At 35.7% G+C, this 17,131-nt stretch overlaps 1 protein-coding gene across 5 annotated transcripts in view; it reads right to left on the bottom strand.

Moving 5' to 3' along the window:
• Positions 1 to 16,591, bottom strand: part of Alg11 (ALG11 alpha-1,2-mannosyltransferase) — a 36,981-nt gene extending 20,390 nt beyond the window's left edge. For 3 of the 5 annotated variants that reach the window (XR_013029449.1, XM_076506685.1, XM_076506683.1), the window contains exons 1-3: positions 16,400 to 16,568; positions 15,525 to 15,728; positions 1,264 to 1,497 (exon numbers count right to left, since the gene is read on the bottom strand). Coding sequence is in view for 4 of the 5 variants with exons in the window: in XM_076506685.1 (XP_076362800.1) it covers positions 1,264 to 1,497; positions 15,525 to 15,613 (323 nt within the window). In the remaining variant the exon portion in view is untranslated. Of the gene's footprint in view, positions 1 to 1,263; positions 1,498 to 15,524; positions 15,729 to 16,399 lie in introns of all 5 variants that reach the window. The other 2 variants (XM_076506686.1, XM_076506684.1) reach the window with 2 other exon arrangements.
• Positions 16,592 to 17,131: the final 540 nt, after the last annotated feature.

The following is a 17,131-nucleotide window of genomic DNA, read 5'->3' as shown; positions in this document are numbered from 1 at the left end:
TTATCAGGTAATAAGGATCAATACATGTAGAGCCCATACAGAAGAAATAGAAATATTTTTAACCATGTAACAATTTTAACACTGTTTTATTCATTTATTAGTAATGTATAGCCAGTAAAAAATCATGGAGCAAAATACTATTACCACCACCTCATAGTGTACCCTAACCTCAATTACATAGCTAATTGAAATAATTAAATTTTGTGAAAATAAGTTTCACCAACAAAGAAGCAGAACAGTGCAGTCGAGACAGTTGAGCATTGGTAAGTTCCAATCAAAATTAATATTATTTATAAAAGAAATTTGTGAGATATTCATAGAATAATTACTGGTAAACACAGTGTTTCAACAATAAGTTCTATGTCATGTCACTTAGTAAAAAAAGAAAAACCTAATGTTATTGATGGCTTATATCCTGAAAGTATTAAATGAAATTTAGAGACAACAAAACTGGAAAAATATTTGTTGATTTCTTAACTTAGGACCTCTGTTGACTGAAGATGCTTCTTTTTATTAAAAACATTAATGATAAAACAAAAGAGCTTAACTAAGAAATGATTTAAGTTTAAAACTGAATTGATATTCTTACTTTCATGATAAATGATAAATTTTATGCTAATGGCCAAGAGATCACAACTATGTCTTTACTTTAAGCTTATCTTACCAACACTAACTACATAGCTCCCTTGTACCCATCACTAAGATCATGATGGGCAAACAGTAATCAAGCTATTCTAACTGGATAAACACATTTTAGCTTTTATGATTCCTCCTATTTCAAGAAATTATGTACAACATAACACACACACACTGGCTTTTATATATAGATTAGATTTTAACATTATATACAAGTGCCAAGAAAATAATATCTCCAGAAATGATTGATTGTTGTTGTTAAGTGGTTGTTAAGGTATTGAAATCCAATTTTAGTCCTTAACAACCATCAGTTGTACCAATGAGCAATCTTCTACAAGAGAAATATTAAAATAATATTGGATCTTTTAAGATATTCCAATCACAACCATAGTTTAGAGGAAAATACTGGAGGAAATTAAGACATTCATGTATCTAAACTGATCACATTTTTAAAAATGGGAAGCATAAGGAATCTCTCAATTTTCATGTTCTTTTGGTATGGTTGGGTTTTAGGTGTTTTTAATAAGTAAAAACAGAATTCTCCATTTCTTTAAATAAAAGCATTATATTTCATGGCTACATTTTATGCTAGTATTGTGAAAGTAACATTAAATTAATAATACTTACTTCATCTGAAGAGCTTTTATTGCAGTCCATAACACTCTCTCACCACCACCACCAGCATTGCAGTAAGGATGAAAAAATCCAACACATAACTGTTTATCATCATTTTTCTTCTCACAAACTGCTTTTTTCACTTTTTGTTGTATCCAAAACTGAAGTAGTAAAAGTAATGCACCAACAACCAGTATCATCAGGGAACAAAACACAATGATAAAAGTAATCATTCCTGACAGAAAACTGGAAAGAGAAGAATATTTCTAATGAAATTAAAATCTTGAATACATTCTAAATGTATATCATGCAATTCAAAACTATGACCTTCTGCAAGAGCGTAAAAAAAGTTAAAATTTTCCTTACCTGAAAATGCATTTTCGATAATCACTTCCACACTGTTTAGCTGTGTTCCTCAGCTCCTTATACACTCTGCCAAAAAGTTGCAACTAGCCTTGTAAAAATTCCTACTTAATTTCACATGAACTTGCACCACTGTAAGATCACATTATCATGCAGAAAAAGCCCTTTATCTATAAGAGGACAACCCACCTCTATGCACACTAATTCCCTTTTACCTATGCACTCATGAATCTTCATTTTTCAAAGAGGCAAGTAACAAGTGTGCACTGGAAGTGGGATGATGGGTAGGAATGTGTGAAGAGGTATCTACTGGAAATACATTTTTAAGTAAGGCATATGATAGCTTCTGAAATGAATATACTGTAGAACTAAAATCCTGCAGCGAGGTGATAGAGAGACGACTGGTACAAAGATTACCTACATGATCCCCCTTCAGAAAGTGTCAAGAGGAAACCTATGGGGCAATACACCTAATAAGAAACATCCATGAGAGACCAGACCTTGTCTCATCTAGGATATATTCTTTGTTTACATAAGAAGAGAAGCAAATAAACTAGATTTGTGTCATTTGCAGGCAGAATTAGTGCAGGCCATTATAGTACTTGCACACAAGATGTTGGATAGTCAATATGTGTAGTCAGGTTGAGGATCATTAAAACCACACATTTTATATTTATTGTATGCTCATCTCCTCTACAATCACATCTGACAGCTTAGCTGTGGAAGAAGGGCACTTGAGAAAAATATCCATAATCACCACCTCAACCAGAACTCTAGGGATTCCTTGCCAGCTGAAAGAGTAGAGTATGCGAGATACACATCACTAGTACATACAGTGTGTTTACCTGAACTCTACCATCAGTCTCTAAGGATCCCACACCAGCAGAAGGAGGAGGGTACCATGTTATGTTGTTATAGTATGAATATATTTGTAAACCTCTACTCAACCATCAGTCTTTATGGGTCCCTTGCTAGCTGCAGTAGTAAATTAAGTTTGAGATGTACTAGAAAACTGTAACAGCATTCATCTCAACTTTACCATAAAAAAAAAAAAAAAATACACTGTCACCACAGCCCCACTTCTGACTGTAATTGAACTCATTGTCCTAGTCCAGCAATCAGATCCCAATTGATGAAAAGTCTCCATGACCTACTACCACAGCAACTAGGAACTGGTAAGTGACAAGTGTCTTCTGTAATCCACTCAACTGGGGAGAGGGAGATTGGAGAGAAATTGTGAAAGAGAGTCTCTTTAGAAAGTACCAAAAATTTCATTGGTTCTTCAGTTTGAAAATGTCTTTTACTAGAAACACTAAAAAAAACAGAAACATAGGCAGAAACACTCCTTTGGTACTGGCTTTTTCCCTGATATTTCTGGATGAAACAAAAAAATATGATACGTGTAGAAATACACTGACCATAAGGAAACCTCAAATGATCTTGTGGAACACCACATCTCACAGTAGGCACATATAAAATTGCTTTTTATTATTATGATTCAATGAAGATTTTTGTCACATAAATCCTGGGATCCTACTAAATGAAAGGAAAATGGTTCACATTCTACTAAAAGATGATGAGGAAACAGAGAAAAATGTAAACCTGTGGAAACCAAAAATTGTCAGGAGATAAAACAGAAGATACAGAGATGACTGGGTGAAGAAACATCCCAATGCCAATCTGGAAAAGCAAAGAAAAGATGGAATTGAATCGAAAGAATGATGAATAGAATGCAAGCATCAACATCCCAAGATGAATATTTCAACAGGAAGTCAATGGGCCCATCCTGAAAAGTGAAAAGAAAAACATTTCATATAAACTGGAGTCTCAGAATAAAAATAGAAGATGGTGGGGACCCTTAATATAAGTGGTCTGTGATAAAATATGCAGAACTATCCAAAAGGACATTGGGATCAACTTGGGTCTGGACAGCCCAATAGTATATAAACGGGAGAAGGCAATGGAAGAGATAAGTAAAGTTTACCTCCACAAAGTTAAAGGCCAAAGAAGAAAGAATGGGTCAGGGAGAAGGAAAAAGAAGTGTGGTAGAAGGGGGTATGAGAAACACCCAGAAGACAGATATAAGAACAACACTAAACACAGAAACTAAGGAGGATGGAACAAATCAGAAGAGTGTTGTTGTTTTTTAATACAATGGGCTTAACACAATACAATCTTCTGTGTATGCCAAAGAGAATCAAACACCTGGTTTTATCTTTGAAAATCTGAAGACTTACAACAGTCCCATTAGGAGACCAAGTCAGGAGAGAAAAACATCAAAAAGGAAGACAACAGATCAAATGTAGCATGAGTGAAACTGAGCAAAGTTCCAATGAAGATTCAATTGGATAAAGGAGATGGATAAGGAAGACAGAGAAGTGGAACAAAATGAAAAAGACTGGGTATGAAAATACATCTTGGTATTGGGAAAAGAGAAAAGCAATGTATAAAAACCAACAGATGACTAAGAAAGGCTGAGACCAAGAATCTTTCAGGGAACAGGCTGTTTGGAAAATAGAAAGGTAGTGCACAAAATTACTGTTTAAAGGAAATTGGTGGTAGAAGGACCAATGATAAAAGACCTACCACTACTAGCAACAGATAATTGCAATGGAATGACACAGAAAAAGTGTTGAGAATATAACTGAGGTAATGCAAAGTACAATGGAATAACCAAACGGTTAGACAAATTCAATGCATAGGAGTTGAAAGAGGAAAATTCTCAGTAACGAAAGAAATTGAAGGACTGTGAACTAAGAAAGAGAAGGGATACTTATGAGGGAAAGGGTGCTTCAATTAACTTGTACATCAGAACCAAAGCAATCAGAGAAGCTCCAACAAGAGGACCCAAAAACAATAGACAGGTGTAATTCCAGGATTGAAAAGGATGAGATTAATAAGGAAGTAGAGAAGTAGATATAGAGTAGGACGAGAAAATGAGTTAGAGCTGAAGGCAGTGAAATAGAGATTCTAAGAAAGGAAGCCTGGGGTAGAGAAGAATGACAAAGTGTCCAAGAGGTACACTTCCAATGAAAAGCAAACTCTCATGAAAGATCTGGAAATGCAGAGGCTGATCTGTTGGCAGAATAAGGACCAGCCAAGCGAGGTAGCTCGCTAATAATATACCTCCCAGTAAAGAATGTAAATGGCCAAAAAAGTGTACAGCTAGCACCTGAAAACAAAATTGCCCCAGAAAATTAGCCACAAAGATGGTTAGAACAAAGAAAGGCCATAGCAAAGATTGAGTGGAATGTAACCAAACAACTTTCAGTAGTAGAATGGGAACATGCCCAATAAAAAGAGAAAAGGTGCATCAGTCCCAGATAAAAGTAAACAATTTAAAAAACTGTAACCAATGTAGTCAAGACAACTTCCTCCTTTCGATCCTTACAGAATCAACGCGGTCAAAAAGCAATAGAACTAGTCTAACATACAAATTTCAAAAGACCTGCCCCTGCAAAAATGTACCCTAATCTTTGAAAGAAGCATTGTAGAAGGGATGAAACTGGCCTGAGAGAGAAAAGGTGATAAAGGAATATAGAAAGTAGGACAGGAAAAGTCCAGTTGTTCTGATAATTCCTAGAGAAGAGGCTCACAAAAAAGGACAAACAACACCATAGAAGAAAAATGAGGGGACATCCAAATGAAGGTGAGGGGGCTCTAATGAAACCAGGATCCCCAAAAGGGAAAGAACCTTTCATGCAGTAAGAGAATAAGAAGTGTAAAATTCAATGACCAGATAAAGACACAGTTCACAGGCAAAAGAGGTAGGATGAGGTCAGTTGAGATAAGAGAAGAGTGAAGTGGTTGACTGGTTGGCATTTATTGGTTCAAAGCAAATAGGTAATCAGCACCAAACTGATAAAAAGTAAAAATAAAAGTTAAATTGTTAAAATACATAAAAAGAAATCATATTTAAACAAAAGAAAGTCCAATTTTTTAATTAAAAACTTAGAGTTAAAAAGGCCAATGGCTCTTAAAACTTTAAAAACACAACTGAGGTGGACAGTGTCATTGGCAATGGTGACACTGTCCAACACTAAGGGTGAACCCATGGTTAAAATATGTCTACTAAAATGGTGCTGTCACTCATGGCCACAGGAATGACACAACAGTAAAATGTGGGCTATCGTAACTTATGTGTCACACAGACCACACATTGATACACTGGTAAAAGAAAACGGTGACTTAAAAAACTGTGACCAATGTAGTCGGGACAACTTCCTCCTTTCAATCCTTACAGAATCAAAATGGTCAAAGAGCAATAGAAGGTTTGATCTCAAAAAGCTTGTTATCATGTTGCTCACCCCAAGTTGACTGCCAACTGGCATGAAGCCAAGCCTTGAATCCAGGACTAGTCCACATATGGAAGAGGTATAAGCCATGGTAGCACCAGAGCAGACAGACTTAGCTGCTATGTTAGTGAGCTAATTCCTATGAATATTAACACAGCCTGGCTTCCAGAAAAACTCAATAGAACCATGGTAGAGCCCACAGTCATCAAATTTTGAACCATCCATACAAATAGGAATGGAAGGATGGATTAAAAGCTCTCTGGCAAGTAGAAGGTGATACTTCCAATTGGAAGTATCTACCTTCTTCTTATGACTCAAAGAAAGGTCACATTTGGGGATGGTAATAAGCCATGATAGGATGGACTTACTATAGGAAACAGCAGTGTTATCCAAGGACAAACCCAATTCATCTAACTGTGCCTCGATATGAAGGCCAAAAAGAACAATGGTAGGCAGTCTATTCTGAAAAAAACATAGCCCACTGAGAAAAGAAAACACAACTACAAGTAGGATGCTGTGGTAAATATTGAAGTTTTGAAGCATGCAGTAAAGTCTCTTGCATATAGCAGAGTTGTAGAGGAGGTTCATGAGACTCGGTGTACAAACTCTGGACTGGAGAAGAGCAGAAGGCCCCTGAACAGAGAAGAAGCCCTTGATGGTGAACAGGGTCCAACATCTTCAAAGCCAAGGCCCTGGCAGACCCATAGACCAGAAACACATAGTCTAGTTCTGATCAAATGAGGACAAGATAGATTTTCAGCACAGAACATTGATTTGCTCCCCAAGTGATAGAAGAACGGACACAGAGGATGTTCAGCACTCTTATACACTTGACATATAGCTGCTTGATGTGTAAAATAAAGGTCAGCTTATGGTCAAAGATAATTCCAGAGAACATTGCCTCAGGGACCATGGGAGGCACACCTTTTCTGAGATGGAGTTCAAAATAAGGGGTGAATACCCTGCTGGCAGTAGAAATGCATGCAAATGGTTTTAGAGCAGGAAAAGGTAAAACTGTTTATTGTGACCCACATTAGTAAATGAATGGGGAAAGTCTGTAGCTGTCATTCAATAAACCTCATGGTCGACAAGTAACACAAAATGTGGAAGTCATCAACACAGAGACCATTTGCAAGTGTAGGGCAGAATTCTCCACTGATGGCAATAATCTTTCCAATGAAAAGTGTGACATTCAAGAAATAGCACTGAGAGATTCCAAGTTCCTGCAGGAAAGAATGGGAAAGTGTTGCAATGGACTGCAATTGCCAGTCCATTGAAAAATGTTTAATAAAATGTGAAAATGGCCACACAACTTGTATGAGTGGAGGTAACACAGGATACAATACCTCCACATAGTATCAAACCTTCTTAAATTCAAAAATACAGAAACAAGATCTCACATGAGAAAGGCTTCCCTGATTGACATTTCAAGTAGAATTAGATGATCCACAGTGGAGAGCTGTTATTGGAACCCACACTGGGTGGAAAAGAGATAATTTGATTTTAAGAACTAAACAAGACGAGCATTTATCATCCTAAGGTCTTACAGAGACAGATAATCAAAGCAATTGGACAGTGGTCTGAAGGAATTTTGGGATCCTTCCCAGGCTTAGGAATAGGGAAAAGAATAACATGGTGCCAAGTATCAGGAAAGGCATTTTCCTGCCACATCCAGTTAAAAAACCAGCAGAATAGTAAAAGAGGCAGGAGAGAGATGGTGCAGCATCTCATAGTGAATATTATCAGGTCTGACTGATGCGCTGCCAGTTTGATGAAGAATTTCACCAGCATAAAGGGGGTAATTATAGTCATAGAGATGATCAGCCTGAAGAGAAAGAGATGATCACTCTGTCCATGTCTAGATGGATAAGAAGGTGTGGGATGAAGCAGAATTGCTACATGCATGAGAAAAGCTTTTGCTGAGAGTATCAGCAATGCTCTGGGCATCAGAAAACAAGATTAAAAAGGGAGGCAGAAGTATACTTTACACTGACTTTTCAAATCTTTTTCCATATGACTTTGGAACTAGTGGTAAAAGAGATGCTAGAAGTGTATTTAATCTAAGATTTCTTCTGGGTTTGATGTCTGACCTGTCAAGCATGCACAATAGCATACTGAAAATCAATGCAGTTTAAAAGTGTTGGATACCTACGAAAGATATCTCACGCCCATTTTAAAGCCTTCTTGCCATGTGGCAGGTAGGATTCCACCACAGATGAGGATACTATAGAAAATGTGCAGAGGTTTTAGGAATACACTAAGCAACTGCCTGAACAATTCAGTCAGTCACTGCTTTCATGCAGTCACCTATCAATGACTTATAGACAATGGCAGGATCAAGTTCTGAGAGCATAGTGAAAGAGGGCCAGTTGGCCTGGTCCAACTACCATGGAGGCACATGGATCAGGTGACATCAACTGTGGTCAGTCTCGCTCAAAATGATCACTGTCCCATGGGTTACTGTCAACCCTCCAAGAAGAGTAAGAGAAAAGTAAAGGGGAGCAGATAGAAAGATCAACAGCAGTAAAAGATTGTATGGGTGCATGAATATGAGTATAAGAACCAGTACTGAAGAGTGATCCAAGAGCATAAGCTCTATGGAACAACCCCTTCCATCAATATCAGCACCACCCCAAAGGGATTAAAAAGGGAGACAGTAACTGCTCAATGAGCAAATCAAGGTTTGAACAATCATGGATCACTTCAGAAGCCAGGTAGAAAGAATGAATAGTGATGGTACAACCCAAGGAAACACGGATGACTTCAGCTTCCAAGGGTGCACTGAATGGCAAAGACAGGGTAAGCATATGCTCATCAACCAGCAGTGTAACCCATCCACGCACTTGTTCACCATACAACCTGTCATTTCTGTACAAAAAAAAATGCCAAAGGGTGACTGCATCAGAAGGTTTCAGAAACATTTCCTGTAAGGAGAGAGACACAGGATGGTAAAAATCAATCAACTCTTTAATGTCATCTATATTCAAACAAAAACTCCAGCAGTTCCACAGTATTAAAGTGGACATTTTTATTTATGTGTAGGAGAATGGAGTAGAAAGCCTTTCTGTTTTTGACCACTTTTTTTTTTCTTTATTCAACAGAGATCTATCAACTTCCATGGATCCTGTCCTGGGTTGAGTAGGCAGGTCTCTATCTATGGACAAAGATTCCAATGACTGACAGCATGAATGAATAACTGTTTTGCATCTCAGGGCTGCAGAAAAGAACATACCCCAGGAAACACCTGAGCCTGAAGCCCAAGGAAGTGGACCCAGGCAGTCACTGGAAGATGTTGCAGTGACAGAGATGAAAACAGATGTTTCCACCAAAAGTCTCCAGAGCATAATTTCTTTACTGACTTTGATGAGCCAGCAAGCTCCTCTAATCCCTTTTGAAAAAAAAAGGAATACATCTGCACTAAGGATTTCTTAGATAAGGAATGCATAACCAGAAATCTAGTTATAGAATCTGACTGTGATAGTGACTATGAAACAGTCGTCCAGGTGTGATCGTTTTCTAATAATCTGTTGTTTTTTTTCAATTGTTTTTTATTTTTATTTATTTTTTCTTAAATGGGAGTATCTATAATAAAGGCAATACATTTCAGTGCCCATTGACCTCACCCACCATGGAGCCCTAAGAAGGGACACACTACAGAGACAAACAAGAATGTTGTAGCAAAACTAGGGTTTCATGAGTACTATACTTGAACACAGGCATCAGACACAATGTCCACAATGCCCACTGAGAAATTCTAACACTGCTACCAGATTGACCCTAGCCCAAGTAAACCACGTAACTTACCCTAGAGAGGGTGAACAAGGCCACCTGTCTCCAGTAATTCAAAGCCAAAGTTGTGTTTTAGGGTTGGACCCCTCAACTACCAGGATCCTCTACTCTTCTTCACAAGTCACCACGTACAGCAAGCACATGTGTGGATGTTTAGGTCCCAAAAGAGGTAAACTGAAAGCACAGAACCTACTCTGAGAGGTCCCCTCACCACATACAGGAATCCATTTCGAGCAGGAAAAAATAATTAGGAATGCTAACTTACAAACAAATCCCAGAAAAATGGGATGACTAAGGAAAAGAAAAAAACAGTTGCTCCCCTGGTCCCAATTTGAAGAAATTTTGATGGATTCAGTTAATTGTTATAATACTTCATTTATTATTAATGTACATAAAAACATTACTTGTTCACCTGATATTAAAATTTACCAACTCTGGAGTTTTCAACAATCAATAGGCTTATGTTCAAGTGAGCTGCAGTAAAGATATATACTATTATTTTACAAATACATGATATATTAGATATACACAATTGTTCATATTAAATTTAACACAACAGTATTATTTAGTTTATATTATTTTTAGAATACACATTTATGGCAAGGATATTTATGTAACTGTTTATGTACCAATTGTTGTATTGTTCAATTGTAATGAACTGAAATCATTACTCAAACATTCTCACTGCTTTGGGTATTGGTACATCATAGCCTCCTGCAGTTTGTAAAAAGTTCTAGGCCTCGGCAGGGTAATATATATACACACACACACACACACATATAAAATGACATATCTAGACTATGTATGTTTAGCCATAGAGAGTGCCTAGTGGCAACTTTTAAACCATTATAATCCCATATTGTATTATAATAAAGAGTAGAGAAAAAAACTTATCAATTGGGTTCTAAAGTAATTGAATCAGCCTGTGTGAAATTTTAATGTAAGAGAATTATTTAAAGCATAAATCCTGATGACTAGATACATCATAGTTTGCAGGCAAATAGGAGAAGGCTTAGCTCACCTTAGATACGAGATGATGAAAATGTCTATAAGTACCACATATAATGACTGGATGTCAAAATGGACTTAGATATCTTCAAAATCCCACACCCACACTGAGTAACCTCCTATGAAAGAAGTTACCACCCAAGAACTGGCCAATACAAATCAGTCATCCATAGAAAAGAAATAGCAACTGTAGGTCATAAAGTTGACAAATAAAAGTCTTCATGATACAAAAGAATATAAAAGGAATCGATACTATGTTAAAAGGAAAACAAGGAATAGGAAGAAAAGAATCTAATGGATTAAATGTGGAACATGTGGAGGTTGGGTCAATAGGGAGGTGTAGAAAAATGTTTGGCCCATCAACCATAGCCAATCACAGATGAGGATGAAAAAGACAACAGAAAGGGTCAGAGGGAAGAAAACAGAAGTGAGGAGAGAGACCATGGTGAACAAAATGAAAAATGATTGTTAGCAGAAAATAAGACCAACCACTGGAGAAGAGATGAGTACTCCTCAGGCCAAATGTCACATGATAGTTACTAACTACAAAAGTCCAGAAATATGATAGAGAAAGGACAAGAAAAGGAGTAAAGCCTGGAACATGGAATGGAAAGATTAGGGGTAAACTGATCTAGATGAGGAATGGGAGTAAAAGGGCAAGGTAAAGAAAGAAGAAAAATCTGGAATAATGATGACTGAGGTCATACACCAGCAGTTCTGGTCTCTGGTAAGAAACATAGTTGAAAACATCCAGATAAAGAAAGGAAATCTGAAGAAGAAGGTACACAAGAAAGAGGAAGGTGTACAGTAAAGAACATAACTTGACACAATGAGACCTAACAGCAGAAATACTGGAACAGGTTAACTGGCAAACAGATAAGAATGAATCTTTACAGAAAACCTTTCTGTAGCACAATAAAGTGCCTCATATAAAAGGTATATGGAGTAAATGAAATACAGAAGAATGGTAAGAAAAATGCAAATATGTGAAAATAGGGATCTAGAGATCACAGTAGAAGGCAAGGATCCTGATCCCCAAGCAGACCAAACAGATACCAAAGAAAGATAATCTAGAAATGAAAAGTATCAGTAAATCATGTTAAAAGTCAAACATGATGGGGAGAAAGCACACGGCATATAGATGTTAGTGAGAGCTGTTAAAGTAAGAAAACAGCATACACTCTAATAGCAAGCAACAATGAAAAATGAAGTAAACCCTAACACTTGAGTTTATGAAATGAAGAATGAGCAATATTAAATGACAGAAGCAAATGATAAAGAAATGAATATATCTGAAAATGAAATCCAAAAAGAGACAGGAAGATTAAGAACATGTCTTGAATGGTAAGGCACTGACCAAAGCAAATCAGGTTAAATTTATAATCTTAAAGACCATTCCCAACTGAAAAGAAAGAATGTTGGCTGATAGAATGGAACATGAAGGCCCATAAAGCATGTGGTAATTGATAATATATTGCTGCCTTTGTTGTATCAATCATCATCATTTAATAATTCCCAAAAATAATTACGGATTTTGGAAAAAGAAAGCTAGAGAAAATGAAACTTTTGTAACTGCAAATCTCCTCAAACTGAAGTCAGATGAGAAATTTTAACATGCATATTCATTCCAATGCCAAGCAGAAAAATGAAGTTAACATGAGTGCCAGCATATACAAAGAAGTTACTGTGCATAAATACTGTGTTGCTCTCTTACTGGTTGAAGGTTTTTGTCACATGACATCATCATCATGCACTAGTGTGGTACAGGGTGGCCCGTAAGTCCCCACCCATCCATATGTTATTATAAACAACATTATAATAATAATGATGAGTTGAAGGCAGCTGTTACCGCGGCATTTGGAACAATAACCCCTGCTACGTTGAGGAAAATGTCTCACAGAACATGGTGTCCCATAATATTATGCAGTGAGAATGAGGGACAGCACACAGATACATTGGATACATAAGATATATGGATGGGTAAGGACTTACGGGCCACCCTGTACATGTCCAACATGAAAATGAAGGTTGGAATTATTTCAAGCTCAGTGGCATGCAAATCTCAGACATGTGTGCAAGGAAGATAGCATGTGTGTATGTGTGTAATTATTGTTTCAGAATTCTCATATAAAGATTTAAGAGATTTACAGAAATGTAATGATGATTGTATGAATATGACTATGAATTACATTTCCTCACACAAGGGATATAAATTCACATACTGCAGTCCTAAAACTCTCAAATGAGTGATTATGGAATAAATAAAAAAGGAAAGAAGTTATAGAAGAACTGTCTGTTTATGATTTGTATGTAATAATGAGTTTTCCACTTAAAAGTATCACTGTTGCCATTTTTATCACAGCCATTATTACTGAACAACAGAAATACATGTATAACTCTTATAACTATACATACACACACACACACACACAAACATAATTACTGTTTCAGAAATTTTCAATTTAAAAACATGAAAGGTAGAAATAGTAACCCTGTATAAAGCCAATGAGACTATATTTCCAGAGCTTGCAAACTTAAAGATAAATTGGAGATGGGAGATAGTTCTGGGCAAATTACAATATCAGAGTGATAATAGAAAGCTAGGAGCAGAAAATATACAAGTAAAAAGAAATTGATGGAGTTAAGGTAAAGGTTGCTTTGGAAGTAATAAGAATTTGAGTGCTGGGTTTATAAGTACAGTACTAAAAAATAGAAAGTTAAATGCTACAGAGAATTTAATTAGCATTCTGGCTAAAGCCTAATAGATCTAGACCACTGGGTGTTTGCAATGAGGAAAAAATTAACAAAATGTTTACATAGCAGAAAACTCTAATACAGCTACTTATTTGCAGTGAGAAGGATGGAAATACTAAGCCTAAATTTGCTTTTCAAGGCTTTACTTGAAACAGAAGACTCAAATAAAATGAAAATTATTAATATTTGATTAGAGCTGGTGAATACTATAATAACAGAATTTTTTTGTTTTATATAAAAATGTGGAGTTCTAAGTTAGTTAATACTAATGGATGTTAAAAGAGGGCATTACAGTTTTATATGAAATGAAATAACTGAAGCCTGTCAGCACTGAAGACATATACAAGTCTATACATATTGAATCTTCATGTACTAAGGGTTATTTAAGGGAATTTCATGGGGTACTATATTTTTAATGGATAATTATATGCCACCTGAACAAATGAAAGGTGTAAATGAGAAGCTGTATAATGAATCAAAGTTGTTATTAATCAGAACATTGATGAAACAATTATCGGAGACTTAATTTTAGGCACATTACTTGGAAGTGTATCAACCCAAATGACTAGAGAGAGAAATTTACTTTATAATTTAGAACAATTTTCTACACCAATTAGTCATAAAGAGAAAAATGTACTTAATAATTCAGGGTGATTTTCTATACCAATTGGTCATAGTAACCAACAAGGGGAATATTATAATTTTCCTATCCTGCAAATGTATTTCCAGTAGGTTTTAACCCCTTTGACATAAATAGGTATTTTCTTTCAATGCTGGCCTCTATATGAAAAAACATTATGCACATGTCACAAGCCTTGAAACTCTCACCCATATGAAACTGAATGATTCCAGTGCATCTTGAATTCAAATTCTCATGCAAAAATCCTCCACCATTAAAAAAGCAAGACACTATTGCAATACATACAACTCCCTCTATTCAATTCTACTAATCTATCATTTCACAAGTGCTGGCAGAAAATGGAAGCCAGTTTTCAGTACGGAGGAAGGGTGAGATGAGGTAAGTACCTATTAGAAATACATTTTCATTATAGGTAAATTATAATGTCCACTATGGTACATTACCTCCTCTCACATATATATAGCTAGAATCCCACATTGAACAGATGGTGGGACCAGTGAGAGGAAAAGAAAAAATCATCCAAAGGAAACTTGTCACGAGGAGATCTTCATGGGAGATTGGACAACTTCTAAACCAGATATGCTCTTTACCTTTTGTGAAAAGATGTTGCATATGTGGGCAGATAGACAGAGGAGTACATCCCAGTTGTAGATAAATGTGGCAGGATAAGTATCTAAACCATGCAATATTTATTATATTTACCAAGGAAAATATAAAAGTGGGTAAGATTTAAAGAAGGCAGTGAGAAATTAAAAAAAAAAAAAGATAAGCTAAAAGGTTTAAATAGCAGGGAACTCTAATACATCTAATTACTTGCAGTGGTGTAGCGTTGCTAAGGCACAATGGATCCTACAAAGCGTCAACTACATCCAAAACCGATGCTGCTGGGAACCAACATCCACAAAGGGGTAAAATGAGGACCATACTATTAGTAAGTCAAATGCAATCCAAAACTCACACCATCAAGACCCAACTGCAACATGAAGATAGGAAGAGTATCATACCATCTTCACCTCAAGTTCATAAGACTGGAGGGAAATCCGTACCACTTAATGCCAACTACGTGAAGATGCAAGTGAGTTGGTAATGATGACATATGAAAGAACTATTTTTCTTGACATTTGAAATTGCATGAATATTCATAAAAATAATGATTATGTAAGTTTGTTGTTAAGATAAAAAGATAAATTTAATTCAAAGATTTTCAAAACTCATGTCAATTTTGTATTATTTGTAAATAAATTGGGAAAGAAATTAATACCAATTACTAAATTTTACTTTCACAGGAACATGTGTGGAGTACTCATTTATTATCTTAAACTTCACTCTTTGGTCTTCTCACTCAATAATCCGCGAGTTAGAATAGTTACAAAACATGTAAAATAAATATTATATCAGTTACACTGCACAACAAAGTTTTTTACTTCTTGAACACTGTTGGGTGTTCCTTATAAATATTTGGCTGCTGATCACGAAAATCACATCCAAATTTGCCCATCATGTATCGTTTCATCGAAATCTTCAGTTTCACCAGGACATTGCTACAATGGAAAAACGATATCAGGGCAACTGGAATCCGTCAATGCTTGCTGACTACTATGGGACACTGCAATGCGATGCACCGGACACTGAATACAAATGAAAATCAGGAAAAAACACTTTTAATTACATTGAACTTAATAGCATATTAGAAACATAAATGCAATTAAATATGTTATTGCCGGTAAACAGTTAACTATTTCTCAGATTCCTATGTGATGGAGTAAAACCAAAACTATACTTGAGCATACCCACCAGGTACCTGTCCAATCAGCAAAATCTTTTCAGGAAGCAAAACTTTTCAAAAAAAATTGTTGTGCAGCGTTATCTGGTTAAAAATTTGTTATTTCTTCGCACTTAGTGATGTGAGCAATGTCTTTTGTAAAAGTTACGATTAGTAGAGTTGAATCTAGCAGTGAAACATCTAGCAAATGTATTAGCAACAGCAACTAGTACAACACTAGTAATAGTAGAATTATTAATTCAAGAAAGATGTAAGAACTCAGGTCTTGGACTTGGTGTTTCTAACAGTAGTGAGAAGTAGTAGTACTACAAATAGTAAACGACATAAAACTGATAGAACAGAAGCACCTAAATTTTAGTTTAATTATTGTATTCTTTCATCGTTTACATAATTAACAATTGTGCTTGGTCATTTTAATTCTGACTCTGAGACTAAAATTCAACAACCAGACACAGAGAGAGAGGTTAAAATTATAATATTAAATTATTTACGCAGCACATTACAATTATATCTTACTTGAAATACGCTAACAATACATCATGCGAATGATCCTGGTTCTCTTTTCCCTCCATATCAAATTAGGTTACTGCGTTTTAATAATTCACATATTTCAAACTTTACATTCACTTAAATTTCGATTCCAAAAGTCAAGTGCACAAGTTTCGTCGTGTCAGCATCATAAACGTTCAATACTACGGTTAATCAGCTTTTCTAGTTAATGAAAATAAAAACTTAACTAAAATACTATTTACACCATAAAAAATTATAGGTTACAATTTTCGACATCGGAAGCTGGTGAAGTATTTTAAACGAATAAACCAAAAATGTATGGTAAAAATCACGTTGGTCTGTAGATTTATTTTTATTATATCCATTTTAATGTTTCAATTACAAACACCAGATTGAATCCTTGTATGTAAGTAATATTTCTGGATAACTTTCACCTTCTCTAATTCATCCTAACTGACATCTTCTGGTTCAGTAGAAAGCAGTGAATCGGAAAAAAACATAAATCAGTTTAGTTTAGGTTTTTTTGTTCTTTTTACGCACCTCTAAGATCGTATCCGTAATTGATAGTTAGTAAGAATGTGATAAACAATTTTCATTCTGATACGACATTAATGGCAAATTTTAAGCTTATTAGTTTACAGTGCTTCATAAGTTTTAGATGTCCAAAACTGTAACATTAGAAACTATTAGCAAGATTGTACAACTCGTTAATATTAGATGTGGAACGTAACGTCTAAA

This window comes from Tachypleus tridentatus, chromosome 6 (assembly GCF_004210375.1).
Source record: "Tachypleus tridentatus isolate NWPU-2018 chromosome 6, ASM421037v1, whole genome shotgun sequence".
Classification (NCBI taxonomy): Eukaryota; Metazoa; Arthropoda; class Merostomata; order Xiphosura; family Limulidae; genus Tachypleus; species Tachypleus tridentatus.
The sequence above is the reverse complement of the archived record's forward strand: the minus strand, read 5'-3'. Positions and strand labels throughout refer to the sequence as shown.